Raw genomic sequence first — 16270 nt, forward strand, 5'->3', positions numbered from 1 at the left:
AAACTGATTAGCATGCAGCATCCCAGCAGAGCATCTGTCCGCGCAGACGCTGCTTTTGTTCCCCCGTTTAAAACTTGAAAGTTGTCCCTTTTTGTCCAACTGTCCGCTCACATTAAAAGCTTAAAGACACGCCGTGGCCCTCTCCTCACGCTGACCTAAAACCTGGAGGGAGGTCTCGTCTGGGTGGATTAAAGCCGAGCAGAGAACAGGAGTGACGGTCACAGTTCAAGCTCTCGTCTCAGACCTGCTGGGGGAAATGGCCGAAGTCAGCCAAGTCAAAAAAAACCCCATTAAAATCTAACATTAATGCAGAAAAAGCCATCAGATATATTATACTATTGTTAAGGCCGTCTTCTACTGGGTGGCCTTGTAATAAGGAAATGATCTGAAATCTACCCCAATATAGTAAATCTACATGAAATCCCATAAAATAATCAAACTGATGTTAAAGGCAATGAGACTTTGTTAGTTTATGGAGTCCATAATGTAGATAACTAAAATTTAGATATAAACTCAATAAATCTGAATCTATAAATTCACATTATCACGATATGATTTCACTGGAAGTCACTAAGAGATGATATTGAGCCAGTATTAATTATAGTTATTAGGGATGATAATTTCCTTTAGCCTTTGTTTGACTCTTTTACAAAGTCATGCAGCCTAATGTTTGACAACAAATGGCGAAAAACTACATTTTCTAAGACTTAATTCCATCTTTATTCTGTCTCCTGTGCTCCATGATTAACCCAGCTTTGGTAATCCGGTTAAACATGTCCTAATTTTTCTTAACTCAGCTGAATTAATTAGTTTAAAGTGTCACTCGGCGCACTAATGGGACTAAATCGCTGGCGTAATCTGCCGTTAATTGAGTTATTAGTGTGCATGTAAACACACTGATGCTATTGTCTGCATGACCTCCGTCCAGCCAGCACACACACAGCCACCGTCCGCCTGTTACTGAGGCAGTTTGACAGGCTGGTGTGTGTGTGTGTGTCAGAGTGTTATTCTAAGTGTGTGACAGCATCATGGAAAGGATCCCTACAGAGAGAGACCTGGAAGATCCTTTTGGTTTAACCACAAACAGCACACACACCAGACTACATTCACAAAAACGGCAATTTTACACAGGAGTTGCTGGTCTGCTGCCGCCTCAGTGAGTATGTTTATTTGTGTTATTGTGTGATTCTGCTGTTTTTAAAGGGTCAGTTTGGATCCAAAACAATGTTTGTGTGACATTAACATTAACACAAGCAAACTCACAAACTGACCTGCAACTCCTTTCTTCTGTGCGGTGAAATTACTGTTTTTGTCAATGGAATCTGGTGGGTTTTAAGATAGCTCTATAACTGCTTCTTGACATTAAGCAAAAAAAAGTGCTGTACAATGACACCGTACTTGCAGCCATGATGATGTTAGCTGCCAATACTCGGTTATGTGAAGAGCCTCGGCTTTTGTTCGGGCCAATATTAGAAACCATGAGATCTGAGTCACAAGTGAGGGATAAAATCAGCTTTGAGCCTCGATGTCAGACTCAGAGAGGGAGGAGGAGGAGGAGGAGAGGGCTCTACGTCTTCATCACGAGAGGAAAGAGACGCACAAAAGAGCGTTTGTTGCAGAGGAGTGAAGTCACTTTAGAAGTCGTCCTCCCGGCGTGGTGTCCAGTTACTGGCGCTGAATGGGTCTCTGTCCCCCCTGCGGCTCACTCGGCTGTATTCACCGCCACTGAAATAAACTCTGGTCAGGATGGAGGGGCGAGGCTCCCTTTTCATCATACGTGTATCTTTAAATGTCTTTCACCCACTGAACTCGACAGATTAACATTTCTGACACGGCTGCAGGGTTTCCCCCCTTAGGAATCAGATAAGTGGAGGTGAGATTAGTCTGAACTATAGTGTGGTGGATTTCAGCCACAGGTTGTTTTGCAGAGCTGCGGGTCTCTTAAAGAGAACTCTTTTAAATCTCTGCCCGATTTTTACATATTCTAGTGTCTAAATGACTGGTAGGTACAAAAAGTGTTGGAATTGGTCCAGTAGATCACCTATTCTGAGTGTGTGACAGCATCATGGAAAGGATCCCTACAGAGAGAGACCTGGAAGATCCTTTTGGTTTAACCACAAACAGCACACACACCAGACTACATTCACTAAAACAGGGATTTTAGCTGTCAGGGCAAGTGAGTTGTGGGTCTACCGCTGCCACGATCATTTGTGTTTGTTTGTGTTATTGTGTGACTTTAAAGGGTTAAACCGGATCCATCACAGAATTTCTGTTAAACACAATAACACAAACTAACTGATTAAGGCAGTGACACACCAGCAGCTCATCTGTTCTGTGAGGTAAAATTACTGTTTTTGTCAATGGAGTCTGGTGGCTTTGAAGCCACAGTTGTAAACGCTGTTTGGCAGCGTTATGGAAAGGATCCCTACAGAGGTAGACCCATAAGATCCTTTTGGTTTAACCACGAACCCTTAAAATCACAATCTGAGCCCGTCAGTGGCTGAAACAAGTACTTTTAGTGGATGTAGTTTGTTGGCCACTGTTGCCCCAAAGGATCACATTGCAGCCTGTTATGTGGCTGCTGGCTGAGGTGATCTACTGGAGTGAATTGTTTGTACCTACCAATCATTTAGACACCAAAATATGTAGATTTTAAACCCCATAAACCACCAAAGTCCTGTTTTCTGCATGGTAAAATGATGAGAGCGACTACACTGCTGTTCCTGGTTTAAAAAAAACAAAAGTTTTTATATCTACCTGTGATATAGGCACCAAAATAAGTTTTGAAAATACAGCAATTATCCTGAAGAACCCCTAAAAGCTATTTGACGCAGATAGTGGGCCCTCCATAACATCATGAATCTCTAACAGTTCAGTTAAACTCCATTTGATTTAGAAAATACACGCCGTCTTTGCAGAAGAGTTGAAACCTGCAGCTTTCTGATGATGATGATGATGCCGCCGCGTCCTCTTCGGCCTTTTTTACGCCAGCGTCGGCTTCTCGGTGAATGCTCCGCTTGTTTGTTTGGGGTTTTTTTTGATGCTACAAAGGAGTGTAACATCAGCTCCAGTGTGCTGCTAAGTGAGTCACCCCGTCACGGACGCAAATGGGCCTGATTTACACCTAACAACCCCACTCAGTGTTCTGGAGTCAATACACACATTGTCTGCCGCTGTTGCTCCCAGTACAAAGCCAGTGTGGGTGTATTGTGCTGATGAATGCTGTTGTGTTGAAGCCTTTGTGTGTGTTTGTGTGAATGTCTGAAGAGGGTTCTTTAAATTTTAAATGAAACGTCCAGAGTGACGCACAGAGTGACACAAAGCTCTGTGTGTGTGTGTGTGTGTGCAGGTGATGAGAGTACCTGCACTGATGGAGACGCTCTGAGGGTGACAGCGGTGAGAGGCCTCACCCTTCCTCCCCCCAACCCCACCCGCCATACCCCCCCACCCTGAAGGCCGCACAGATGTTTTCGCTTGGTCAGGAAAACATCTCCACCCCCCCTGCTTCCACCAAAGGACCGGTCAAGTATGGAGAGCTCATTGTGCTGGGGTAAGACGTTCACTGAGGAGGTTTTACAGCTGTGGTCAAAACTTCTGACACATCAACATGGAGCTTTAAAGGACATGGTACGACCTTAGGTATTTTTAAACCTGGACCCTATATATATATATATATATATACATGTATATAAAAAAAACAACATATTTTGGTGTTTAAATGACTGGAAGCTGCAAAAAGTGTTGGAACTGGTCCAGTAGATCACCTCAGCCAGCAGCCATGCAACGTGATCCTTTGGGACAACTGCACCTGATCACAGTAGGTCCACTAAAAGAGCTTGTTTGATCCACTGACAGGCTCAGAGTGTTATTCTAAGTGTGTGACAGCATCATGGAAAGGATCCCTACAGAGAGAGACCTGGAAGATCCTTTTGGTTTAACCACAAACAGCACACACACCAGACTACATTCACTAAAACAGGGATTTTAGAGAACAGGACACAGGAGCTGCTGGTCTGCTGCTGCCTCCATCAGTAAGTTTGTTTCTGTTATTGTGTGTCACACAGTTATGTGGTGGATCAGAACTAAACCCCTTTAAAATTCACAAAAGTCACACAATTACACAAATTAGCTAATTGATTGCAGCAGCAGACCATAAACTCCTGTTTCCTGTGAGGTAAAATCCCTATTTTAGTGAATGTAGTCTGGTGTGTGAGCAGAGAGCGATATAACGGCTGTTTGTGGTTAAACCAGAAGGATCTTCCAGGTCTCTCTCTGTAGGGATCCTTTCCATAATGCTGTCACACACTTAGAATAACACTCTGACGCACACGCACACACACACACACACACACACACACACACACACACACACCAGCCTGTCAAACTGCCACTATTGCAGCCCGTTTGGTGGCTGCTGGCTGAGGTGATCTACTGGACCAGTTCCAACACTTTTACTACCTACAAGTCATTTAGACATTTAGAAATATTCAAATACTTGCATGTGCTAAATTTATACACCACAAAAACTGGTTCAGACCCCAGAGAGCTTTTTCCTGCCCTGAACAATCATCGTTATATCAGTCGGCCTCCACATAAGCTCAAACAAATCCCTTCGCTGGAGGATCCTCGTGTGCAGCAAAACTCTGCCTGAGTGCAGCTGAATGTGTAGAGAAGCTGCACCGCAGCAAAGAATGCAGCAGACTTCCTGACTGAAGGCCGCTCGCTGTGGTTCAGGGAGGTCGGGAGACGTCAGCAGAGCTGCGGCCGCTGTGGCTTCAGACCTTTTGTTTGCTTTCGTATTATAGTGGCCACATGTGTAATTTACCAGTCTGGGAGAGCCGGTAACCAGCAATTACACCGGTCGTCAGGTTTAATTTTAAAGAGCCGTAGAGTTTGTGAAAACAGAAGTCGTGCTGTGCGCGGTACAGTGGAGTTGGGGTGGTCTGAGTTTGTCTAAGAAAGGAGGCGGCCGTCACTTTATCTGAAACGCAGGAAGTTTGCATTATCCCGTGGAAGAATGGCTCGACGTTTCACTCAACTGGAATGTTTACTTGACCTGCGGGCCGGCTGGCAGCAGTCTGGCTCTGAAGATAAAAACTGACTTTTAATTAAAGGTCCCCACAACATTCAGCCTCTTCTCGGGCTCGCTGCAGCTCAGGGTGAGAGAAACGCTCGGCAAACAAGTGATGCTTTGCAAATAAATGTAGTTAAATTTAAGCTGTGTTTAGCAGGCCATCTGGTGGCTCGAGGGGGTAAACGGTGAACCACATGACCGCAGCGTCCCTGCTTTTCAATCTGGACCAAAACAGTTGCTGCTCTTCAGCTTTCCACCCCCCCACCACACACACACACACACACACAAAGCTTCCTGTCCCCAGTGGAAGCTGTGAAAGAGACGTCTGGGAAATATGCTTGTTTGTCTTCTTAACTACTCTAAAGGGACAGTTGGGGGTTGTCTTATTCATAGTTGGTGTATTTGCCTGCTGTAGATGGCGGTTAGCACGTCCACAGTTTGGAGAAGCAGACAGGACGTGTACTAACTGTGGACGGGGGCAGCAGGAACATGTATTTGAGGCAAGAAAAAGGCCTCAGTGTGCACTATGTTTAGCTCTTTACATTGCCGTCGGACAGTCCTTTACTGAAGCCGTCAGATCCACCTCTGCTCTCTTCAAAGCCGCCAGACTCCATTGATAAAAGCAGTAATTTTCACCCTGCAGAACAAGGATCCCCACAGAGATAGACCTGTAGGATCCTTTTTGTTTAACCACAAACAGCTGTTATGTTGCTCATTTCAAAGCCACCAAACTCCCTTGACAAAAACAGTGATTTTACACAGCAGTAGCTGGTCTACCGCTGCCGTGATCAGTTAGCTTGTTTGTGTTATTGTGTGATTTTGATGCTTTTTAAAGGCTTTGTTCAGGGCCAAAAAAATGTTTGTGTCACATACAAAACAGAAACAAACGAGGCTGAAGTAGACGAGCCATACCGTGTCCTGCGAGGTAAAATCACTGTTTTTGTCAATGGAGTCTGGTGTGTTTTAAAGAGAGCGATGTCATGGCTGTTCTACTGGACCAGTTCCAACACTTTTTGCACCTACAAATCATTTCAAACCCAAAATATGTGAAAACAGGGTCCAGGTTTACAAATACAGAAGATATCCTCTGACTCCCAGTGTTGCTGTTTCTGCTTCTCCAGCCAAACATATTTTATAAGCTCCTCGTATGGAAACTAAGATGTCAGATAAATACAATACTCCCCTCTGAGGTGTAGTGGGGTAAGAAGGAAATACTCAAGTACCAAAGGAATGATACTAAAGTATACTAGACAATGTCTGTGCCCCTCCTCTGGCAGATAGTGTTTATTGTTTGGGAGCAGCATAATTACGGTTAAATGTGATGTGTTGAGAAGCTGCACCGCGGCGAAGAATGCAGCTGACTTCCTGACTGAAGGCCATTCACTGCGGACACAAGAGAGAGCCTGTGGTTCAGGGAGGTCAGCTGCTGTGGTTTCAGACCTTTTTGTTTGCTGGATGTATTATTATAGCACCCAGAACTGAAATAAAGCCGTCTGGCACCCCAGACTGTCACAGCAGACTTTTCATAGCTGAAGTAGAAACCAAGACTGGTGCGATTCTATCCGACACGCTGCAAATGTAGACAGGAAAAACAATTTGAGACAAAGAATGTTGATTTAAATGCTGTAATGACAATGGTAGTAGTGAAATAGTGATATTACATGGTGGATTAAAATGTATTGATTGATTTAAGAGCAATAATAATGATAATAACAGTAAAATAGAGTTAGAGTTTTCGCAGAAAGCTCAGGTGTAAATAATCAAACGGATGATGGCTGGATTCCATTTAGCTGCTTTAGTTTCACTGTGCGGGCGTTGTTGTTATTTTTCGGGGGGGTGGGGCAGGACTACCTAAACCTAACCGATCAGAAACGAGGGAGGAGCAACTCGCCCGTCGCCTCTGGCTCCAAAATCAACATGGCGATTTTGAAATTGCTGATCTCGAGGCTTCATAACAGCGATTCACAAACCAACGGGGGCTGCGTCCATTTCTTTTAGACAGTTTATGATGACGCCGGTAAAGAAATAGAGAAAAGGTAAAAATGTATGAATGATGTAACAATACACACAATAAAGTCAATAAGAGGGAAAAAATAACATATAAAAATATCAATGATAATAAAATAGCACAAAAGAATAGAATGTAAATACAATAAAATAAGTGAATAAAGTAAATAATATCTAACATGACGAACATGTGTGTATTCTGTTTGCTCTCATTAATGTTTATCTCACCTCCTCCCCGTCGTGGTGTGTTCAGGTGTAACGGCTCTCTGCCCAGCGGCGACAAGGGGAGGCGGAAAAGTCGCTTTGCTCTGTGTCGCAGAAACAAGGCCAACGGCGTGAAGCCCAGCACGGTCCACTCATCCTGCACGCCGCAGGCCGCCAAGGTGAGACGCCACCGCAAGGTCTCCACGAAGCGATGGCGGGCTGAGGAAACGCCGCCGCTTCATGGAAGTGGTGACGGTTTTTTGAGCCGGCTCGAAAAGAAGGAGAAACTGAACTGAAGACATGATAAAAATTTAGCTTAGTCTTATCTCGCCCTCTTCAAATCCACCAGACTCCACTGACAAAAACAGTGATTTTACGCAGGCATTGCTGGTCTACCTCTGTGTCAATCAGTTTGCTTGTTTGTGTTATTGTGTGACTTTGGTGTTTTAACGGGTTAGTTTGGATCCAACACAATATTTGTAAAACACACAATAACACCAGTAAACTAACTGATCGAGGCAGCAGTGGACCAGCAATTGCTGTGTTCTGTGAGGTAAAATTGCTGTTTTTGTCAATGAAATCTGGTGAACCACAAACCCACCAAACTCCATTGACAAAATCAGTCATTTTACTACACAGAACACAGGAGTTGCTGGTCTACCGCTGCCTCGGGTGGTTAGCTTGTTTGTGTAACTGTGTGTTACATAAGTATTGTGTATCCAAACTAACACTAAAATGACACTTTAACTCAAACAAACTAACCAATCAAGGAAGCGGTAGACCGGTAATTCCCATCTAAAATCCTTGTTTTTGTGAATGGAGTCTGGTGTGTGTGCAGAGAGCGATATAACAGCTGTTTGTGGTTAAACCAAAAGGATCTTCCAGGTCTCTCTCTGTAGGGATCCTTTCCATGATGCTGTCACACACTTAGAATAACACTCTGAGCCTGTCAGTGGATCAAACAAGCTCTTTTAGACGATGTACTGGACCAATTCCAACGTTTTTGTTACCTAGTAGTAAAATACATACAGTACAGTACAGTTACGGTTAAAAATACTCCAGTTCTCCGTTAATAAAAGCTGCATCTCCTCTGTGTTTCTACAGGCTATAAGCAACAAGGAGCAGCACAGTATTTCGTACACCCTGTCCCGGGCACAGACGGTGGTGGTGGAGTACACCCACGACGGCGGCACAGACATGTTCCAGGTCTGTAACATCCACCGACTCCACCTGACGTCTCCTCAGCGACACAGATCACGTTCAAGCATGAGAGAGATTCAGTTTAATCTTATCGAGTCAACCTCCGGGACTTTAAATGACTCTTTTCTTTTATTTTCTCAAAAATGTCGGCCAATACTCTGACTCCATATCTGGATCTGATCTCAATCTGGATCAATATTTGCAATGAGATCCTCCTGAAATACATAAACAAGTCTGCGATGAGACTCATTTTAGACTCATTCCCTCCAGAAAACCTTCTCCAACAGCTCGAACCTCTGTTAGAAATGTAAGACATGCTTTTGATCATGTGCGTGCAGACTTTTTCACCGACTTCCTCATTTTACCTGCTAAATCAGACTTTGTTTTTGAGGCTAAAAGTGTCTCCTGCTGCGATGCTCAGCTCGTGGATGTCACTCTTATCAGCTCCTCTTCCTCCGGAGAAACTGACTCATGACCTTCATCATAAATCGGACAAGTTCTGCAGAGTCTGGAAGCCTTTACATTCTCTCTTAAAGAAACTCTGGCTGATTTTCTGTCTTTTTTTATATTGATTTACTTCCATTTGTACTCCGGTACTACCCAGGCATGTACATATAATTCACTTATTTAAGTACTGCAGCATTTGTTGGGACTTCTCTCCAAAATGTAAAGAAAAACAGCTTTGATTTAGTTTTTGTGTTGCTTTGTTTCTGACCATCATATATTTTGCAGGTTGCACAATGAGGTAGAATTTCCTCCACCCACAAAAGACTGTGCTGAGTCCTTTTTAGAGCGGAGGAAAAGTCTCTGACAGCCGAAAAAAAGAAAAACACGAGAAACCGCGGTTGAGGAATTAGAAAGAGAAATGAGGATCAGCACAGCTGAGGTTTAAACACTCCAGACACGAGGTGAGAAACTTCTTGTTCTCTTTTATCGCCACAGATCGGTCGTTCCACGGAGAATCCCATCGACTTTGTGGTGACGGACACGCTGCCCGGCGGTCAGAGCCACGCTGACGGCCAGGCGGTTCAGAGCACCATCTCCCGATTCGCCTGCCGCATCATCTGCCAGCGAATCCCGCCGTACTCCGCGCGCATCTACGCGGCGGGCTTCGACTCCTCCAAGAACATCTTCCTCGGGGTAGGCCGCACCAGGAAGCCGTTACTCCTTGCGTGTGATTTTAAGGGATTGATCGTGAATCCTTGGCGTGTTCACAGGAGAAGGCGGCGAAGTGGAGGATGCAGGACGGTCAGATGGACGGGCTGACCACCAACGGCGTTCTGGTGATGCACCCGCGCTACGGCTTCAACCAGGACTCCAAACCTGGTCTGTGGAGGGAAATTTCAGTGTGCGGCAACGTGTTCACGCTGCGGGAAACCAGATCGTCTCAACAGAGGGGAAAGATGGTGGGTGACTCCTGTAGCCCTTCATGGGAGCTGTAGTTTTAATGAACATGAACAAGCTGAGAACTCTGGGATTTTTAAACCTGGGCTCTAGTTTTATATATTTTAGGAATGACTGATAGGTAGTAAGTGTTGGAACTGGTCCAGTAGATCACCTCAGCCAGCAGCCACCAAACGGGCTGCAATGGCTGCAACGTGATCCTTTGGGACAACTGCACCTGATCACAGTAGGTCCACTAAAAGAGCTTGTTTGATCCACTGACAGGCTCAGAGTGTTATTCTAAGTGTGTGACAGCATCATGGAAAGGATCCCTACAGAGAGAGACCTGGAAGATCCTTTTGGTTTAACCACAAACAGCACACACACCAGACTACATTCATAAAAACAGGGATTTTACGTCTTAGAACAGGTGGGCCATTCCCTCAATCAGTTAGTTTGTTTTGTGTCATTGTCTGACTTTGGTGTTTCATGTTGCTATTTCTGTTCCAACAAGGTATTTATGTAACTCATAATAACACAAACAAACTAAATGATGGAGGCAGCAGCAGACCAGCAGCTCCTGTGTTCTGTGAGCTAAAATCCCTGTTTTAGTGAATGTAGTCTGGTGTGTGTGCAGAGAGCGATTTAACGGCTGTTTGTGGTTAAACCAAAAGGATCTTAATATTTTTGTAATACACAATAATACAAACAAACTAACCAATCAAGGCAGTGGTAGATCAGCAATTCCTGTATTATGTGAGGTAAAATTCCTGTTTTTGTGAATGTAGTCTTAAAAAAAAGAGACCCATGACGGCTCCTCTAAAGTGAAGCCAGAACATAACTAAAAAGTCAAATACATTTTTCCCAAAGATGCTTTCTGTCATTTTCTAGACTTCTTGTCACACTGATGTTGATTGATTACTGCTTCAGGTGGATGAAGCAGGGTGCTGCGTCAGGTGGTGGCGCTCTAACTGGCCTGTGATCTCTTCCCTCAGGTGGACTCGGAGTCTAACGAGCTGATGGACGGCTCGCTCATCGACCTGTGCGGCGCCACCCTGCTGTGGCGGACGGCCGAGGGCCTGGCGCACACGCCCACCGTCAAACACCTGGAGGCGCTGCGGCAGGAGCTGAACGCCGGGCGGCCGCAGTGTCCCGTGGGCTTCAACACGCTGGCCTTCCCCAGCCTCCGCCGCAAGGACGTCCTGGACGAGAAGCAGCCCTGGGCCTACCTGCGCTGCGGCCACGTGCACGGCTACCACGGCTGGGGGGGGCGCCGCGACCCCGAGGTGGAGGCGGAGTGTCCGGAGAGGGAGTGCCCCATGTGCCGGACGCGGGGCCCCTACAAGCCGCTGTGGCTGGGCTGCGAGGCGGGCTTCTACGTGGACGCGGAGCCCCCCACCCACGCCTTCGTCCCCTGCGGTCACGTCAGCTCGGAGAAGACGGCGGCGTACTGGAGCCAGATCCCGCTGCCCCACGGCACGCACACCTTCCACGCCGCCTGCCCGTTCTGCATCCAGCCGCTGAGCGGAGACTCAGGCTGCATCAGACTCATCTTCCAGAGCCCGCTGGACTAGAAACCACTAATGAGGATCACTCTGGTGTTTACACACCTGGGCCCTAGTTCACAGGGTTTTGTGTCTCAATGACTGGTTGGTACAACAAGTGTTGGAATTGATCCAGTAGATCGTCTCACCTGGAAGCTGCCAAACGAGCTGCAACGTGATCCTTCAAGGCCACTCAAATGAGCAAATTACATCCACTAAAAGAGCTTGTTTGATCCACTGACAGGCTCAGAGTGTTATTCTAAGTGTGTGACAGCATCATGGAAAGGATCCCTACAGAGAGAGACCTGGAAGATCCTTTTGGTTTAACCACAAACAGCACACACACCAGACTACATTCACTAAAACAGGGATTTTAGAGAACAGGACACAGGAGCTGCTGCTCTGCTGCTGCCTCCATCAGTCAGTGTGTTTGTGTTATTATGTGTTACATAAATACCTTGTTGGAACAGAAATAGCAATATGAAACACCAAAGCCAGACAACAACACAACACAAACTAACTGATTGAGGGAGCGGCCCACCTGTTCTAGACGTAAAATCCCTGTTTTAGTGAATGTAGTCTGGTGTGTGTGCTGTTTGTGGTTAAACCTAAAGGATCTTCCAGGTCTCTCTCTGTAGGGATCCTTTCCATGATGCTGTCACACACTTAGAATAACACTCTGAGCCTGTCAGTGGATCAAACAAGCACTAATTTCACTGCTGCTGGCTGAGGTGATCTACTGGATCTACTGGTCATTTAGACATCAAACTGTGTAGAAAGACGGCTCAGGTTTAAAAATACCAGAGTTCTCCTTGAAACCAACAACAGCGGACAGACACACACACTTTGAGTTTTGACATTTTCACAACGTAATTTTTTATAACTTAATTTAACTTAATTTAGACGAGTATAGAAACATTTATCGGGTTGATTCCTGTAAACATCACATGTGATTCAGGTAGTGTTGTCCTTCCCTGGAGGCAGCTGCATGATGTTTGATTTGCCTTAAACTTTCTATTTATTCCTTTTCCTCTTCTGTTTTATGTGTTGTTTTGTAAATCAGTGCAGAATTTAACTGCTGTAACGTTTCCCAGTCTTATTACTGCCTTAAAGAGCCGTTAACACTAAGACACGATCACCGGTCTGGTTTCAGTCGAGCGTCTCAGGGTCTCGCTGTGGTCCACTTTCTGTTCTTAAAGGTGTTGCTATGGGAAATGAAAATATTCAAATAGTGGCACCAATTGAAACTTTGAGTGTTTCTTCTGTATTTGATCTTTTTTCCTGTAATCAAGTGGCCTTCATGTGTGAAGCTGATGCCTCCCTGAACACAGAACAACTGTATTTTATGGTCTTAAAACAAGCTTTGTGTCACAACATAACAAAAATATATTTCTTGGGAAACTTTTTTTTAAGCTGCTGTCTTGTGACTTGAAACCAGCATTACTCAGTAAGTTACATGAGCAATAAACTCTTAATAAATGAATGTACTGCCAAGAGCTTTTAAAGGGTAATTCTGGTATTTTTAAACCTGGGCCCAGTTTCTTTTTTCTTGGTTTTACATATTGTTTTGGAGCTGGTCCGGTAGATCGCCTCAGCCATGGACGAGCCACAATAGTGTAGGTCCACTAAAAGAGCCTGTTTGATCCACTGACAGGCTCAGAGTGTTATTCTAAGTGTGTGACAGCATCATGGAAAGGGTCCCTACAGAGAGAGACCTGGAAGATCCTTTTGGTTTAACCACAAACAGCCGTTATATCGCTCTCTGCACACACACCAGACTCCATTCACTAAAACAGGGATTTTAGATGGGAATTGCAGGTCTATCGCTGCCTCGATTGGTTTGTTTGTTTGAGTTAAAGTGTGATTATAGTGTTAGTTTGGACCCAACACAATACTTATGTAACACACAGTGACACAAACAAGCGAACCACCCGAGGCAGCAGTAGACCAGCAACTCCTGTGTTCTGTGTAGTAAAATGACTAAATTTGTCAATGGAGTTTGGTGGACATACATTGATCCCTTCAGAGCCACCAGATTTCATTGGCTGGTGTGCTGCTGCCTCCATCAGTTAGTTTAAGTTACTGTCTGTCTTTGTGTGTTTCACTTCAGGTACAGACTAAGACTTTAAAACACCAAAGTCATACAAAGCCCTGCACTCAGTGAGGCTTTTACATTAATTGTTTATCAGTTTCCAGTCAAATGATTAATGGTTTCAGCCATACTTTTATAAACTGCTGCGTAGTTTAATGTAGCACAAAACCTCATATTTTGTGAACCCTTCCTGTGTTTTGTGTGTAAAACTCCAACTTTGTGTGTAAAACTAATAGATCCCTATCTAATCTAATAGCTGTCGCCAATACTTCGCCACGAGAGCCCAACTCTTAGCAGCAGTCGACTCTTTAGGCCTTCATGGAAGTGTTTCTGTCAGAGGAAATGAAGCTGAAACCACTGAGGCTGACGTGCCTGCAAACACAGCTGTGTAGGAGATGCGGCGATAAGAGTGTGTGAGCATGAGAGATAGTTGTTTCAGATTAACCCACATGGCTCAGGATAAAGAGTGATTCCTGCACCTGATCACAGTAGATCCACTAAAAGAGCTTGTTTGATCCACTGACAGGCTCAGAGTGTTATTCTAAGTGTGTGACAGCATCATGGAAAGGATCCCTACAGAGAGAGACCTGGAAGATCCTTTTGGTTTAACCACAAACAGCACACACACCAGACTACATTCACTAAAACAGGGATTTTACACAGGAGTTGCTGGTCTACCATTGCCTCAATCAGTTACTTTTTTGTGTTATTGTGTGTCTATGGTGCTTTAAAGGATTAGTTCAGATCCAACAAAATATCTGTGTAGCACACAATAACACAAACAAACTTAACTGATTGAGGCAGCAGTCGATCTGCAACTCCTGTGGTCTGCAAGCTAAAATCACTGCTTTTGTCAGTGGAGTCTGGTAGGTTTGAATAGAGCGATATAATGGCTCATTAAAATACACTGTAGTTATTGGTAATAATAACAACAACAACAATAATAATAAAATCACCACTTTATTAAATTGTTCAGTGAAAACAGCTGCTGGTAAATGTTTCATACATGAACAAACAGCTCAATATATCAACATCATCCATACTTTTAAAAGCATTATTTGGTTTTATCCTGCTAAACAAAACTAATAATAACAACAATAATAATAATTTCTTTTGCATTCTGCTTCAAATATGTTTCATAAGCATTAATTCTAAATCAAGCAAATGTCCGCGTGTATTAAAGACAATGAGGAATGAGGAAATATGCACAGTGAAAACAGCTGATTAACGCTCATCATGACTGTGTGTGAACATGTGAATGGTCTCGGCTGACGGCTGCTCTCCTCCTCCTCTTCCTCTCCTCCGGCTCACGGCTACCACGGTGACACAGAGCGCCACCAGCAGGCCGCCGAGCAGCGAGCACCTCACGGCGAAGGTGGTGGAGTGAACCCCGAAGGGCCGTCTGAGCTGGAGAAGAGTTCTGGTTCGCAACAGGCACTGAAAATCTGGCTTCAAAGCTGCACACCAGTAGTCTCCTTCGTCCTCCGCTGAGGCGTTAGAGATCACCAGGCTCCCGTTATACTCTGACAAAATTCTTCTAATCTGCCTAAAGTTTATATCAAGGGTGCTAAAGATTCTCCCTCCCGTGTGGTTCGGCCTGAAGAACCAAGCGTGATGCACGTCATTCCAGCCTCTGCATGTGAGCTGGACCTCAGCTCCCTCTGAGAAGAGCTGCACAGCTGAAGGGCCCAATTTGGGGCAAACGAACACCAAGTATCTTTGCACGCTTGTATTAACTCGACAGGAGTACCACGCTGTGTGGTTTAAAGTGAGCGACGGCAACACCAGAGAGAAGTTCTGGCCCAGCTCGGTGAGGGAGTTAGTGAGTGGATGATATTTCATCCAATGTGGAGGCTGGTCATCGCTGAGACTGGCCAGAGTGCACGGCAACACGGCCGTCTCCTCCACTGAGCCGTAGATCATCTCTGGAACTACGAAAGGATACAGTATGTGACCTCTGACACACTGCTGCTGCCTCATCAGCAGGCAGACGTACAGTGTGAAGGTTGTAGTTGTGTAGTTGTAGAGGTGAAGCACTGAGGTGTTTTGCACCTCTTGGAATCTTAATCCCTTAATGTCGTCCACCGACATACGTTCCCCAAAAACCCAGTCCGTCATACCTTGCTTGTGTCTGACCTTATGTTTCAGCCATAAGGAGTCCAGATCGTCTTCCTCGCACGGCTGGTCCACAACTTCACCAGGAGCCACTGGAAAACCATATATCCCATCTATTTTGCTGCAAATAGTGATGCTGGTGTTTTTCTCATGTGTCCCTTTGCCCCCGGCCCAACACTCCTCTTGGTAAAGGCCGGAGTCGGAGCGGGTCAGGTTGTGGATGACAAAAGAAGAGACGTCGTCCCTTCTGACGGCCAAGAGCTGCTGCGCCAAGTGTCCGGGTACCGTGGCGCTCTTGGACGAGAGGTCAGAGGTGTTCCACAGGACGAGCCTCTCCTCACCAGCCACCCTGGAGATCAGGCAGAAGTCGGCCTCCTTCGGGGGGCTGAAGGTGTAAGAGCTCTGTTCCCATTGGATGAGACGTTCTCCTGCGTGAATGTTGCCGATGAGAGCGAACAGCAGGACGGAGAGCTCAGAGACTGCAGCCATTCTGCTCCCAGGTCTCCTCCAGACACTGACAGCTCCTCTTCAGCAGCAGCTTCTTTATCGAATCAGAGGAGGAAACTTTAGGCTCTTTATCAAGTCATATGCGTCCTCTGGTAAGGTTCTTATCAGGTCTAAACCCTCTGATGAATATATGTTGAATATATC

At 45.3% G+C, this 16270-nt stretch overlaps 1 protein-coding gene across 1 annotated transcript; it reads left to right on the forward strand.

Annotated features, from left to right (window-relative positions):
• Positions 1–3464: 3464 nt before the first annotated feature.
• LOC139223615 (E3 ubiquitin-protein ligase pellino homolog 1-like) lies at positions 3465–11613 on the forward strand. Its single transcript, XM_070855586.1, has 6 exons — positions 3465–3550; positions 7335–7464; positions 8390–8491; positions 9428–9625; positions 9703–9891; positions 10864–11613. Exons 1-6 carry the CDS (start codon positions 3465–3467, stop codon positions 11440–11442), a joined length of 1284 nt encoding a protein of 427 aa, XP_070711687.1. The 3' UTR covers positions 11443–11613.
• Positions 11614–16270: the final 4657 nt, after the last annotated feature.

This window comes from Pempheris klunzingeri, chromosome 3 (assembly GCF_042242105.1).
Source record: "Pempheris klunzingeri isolate RE-2024b chromosome 3, fPemKlu1.hap1, whole genome shotgun sequence".
Lineage (NCBI taxonomy): Eukaryota > Metazoa > Chordata > Actinopteri > Acropomatiformes > Pempheridae > Pempheris > Pempheris klunzingeri.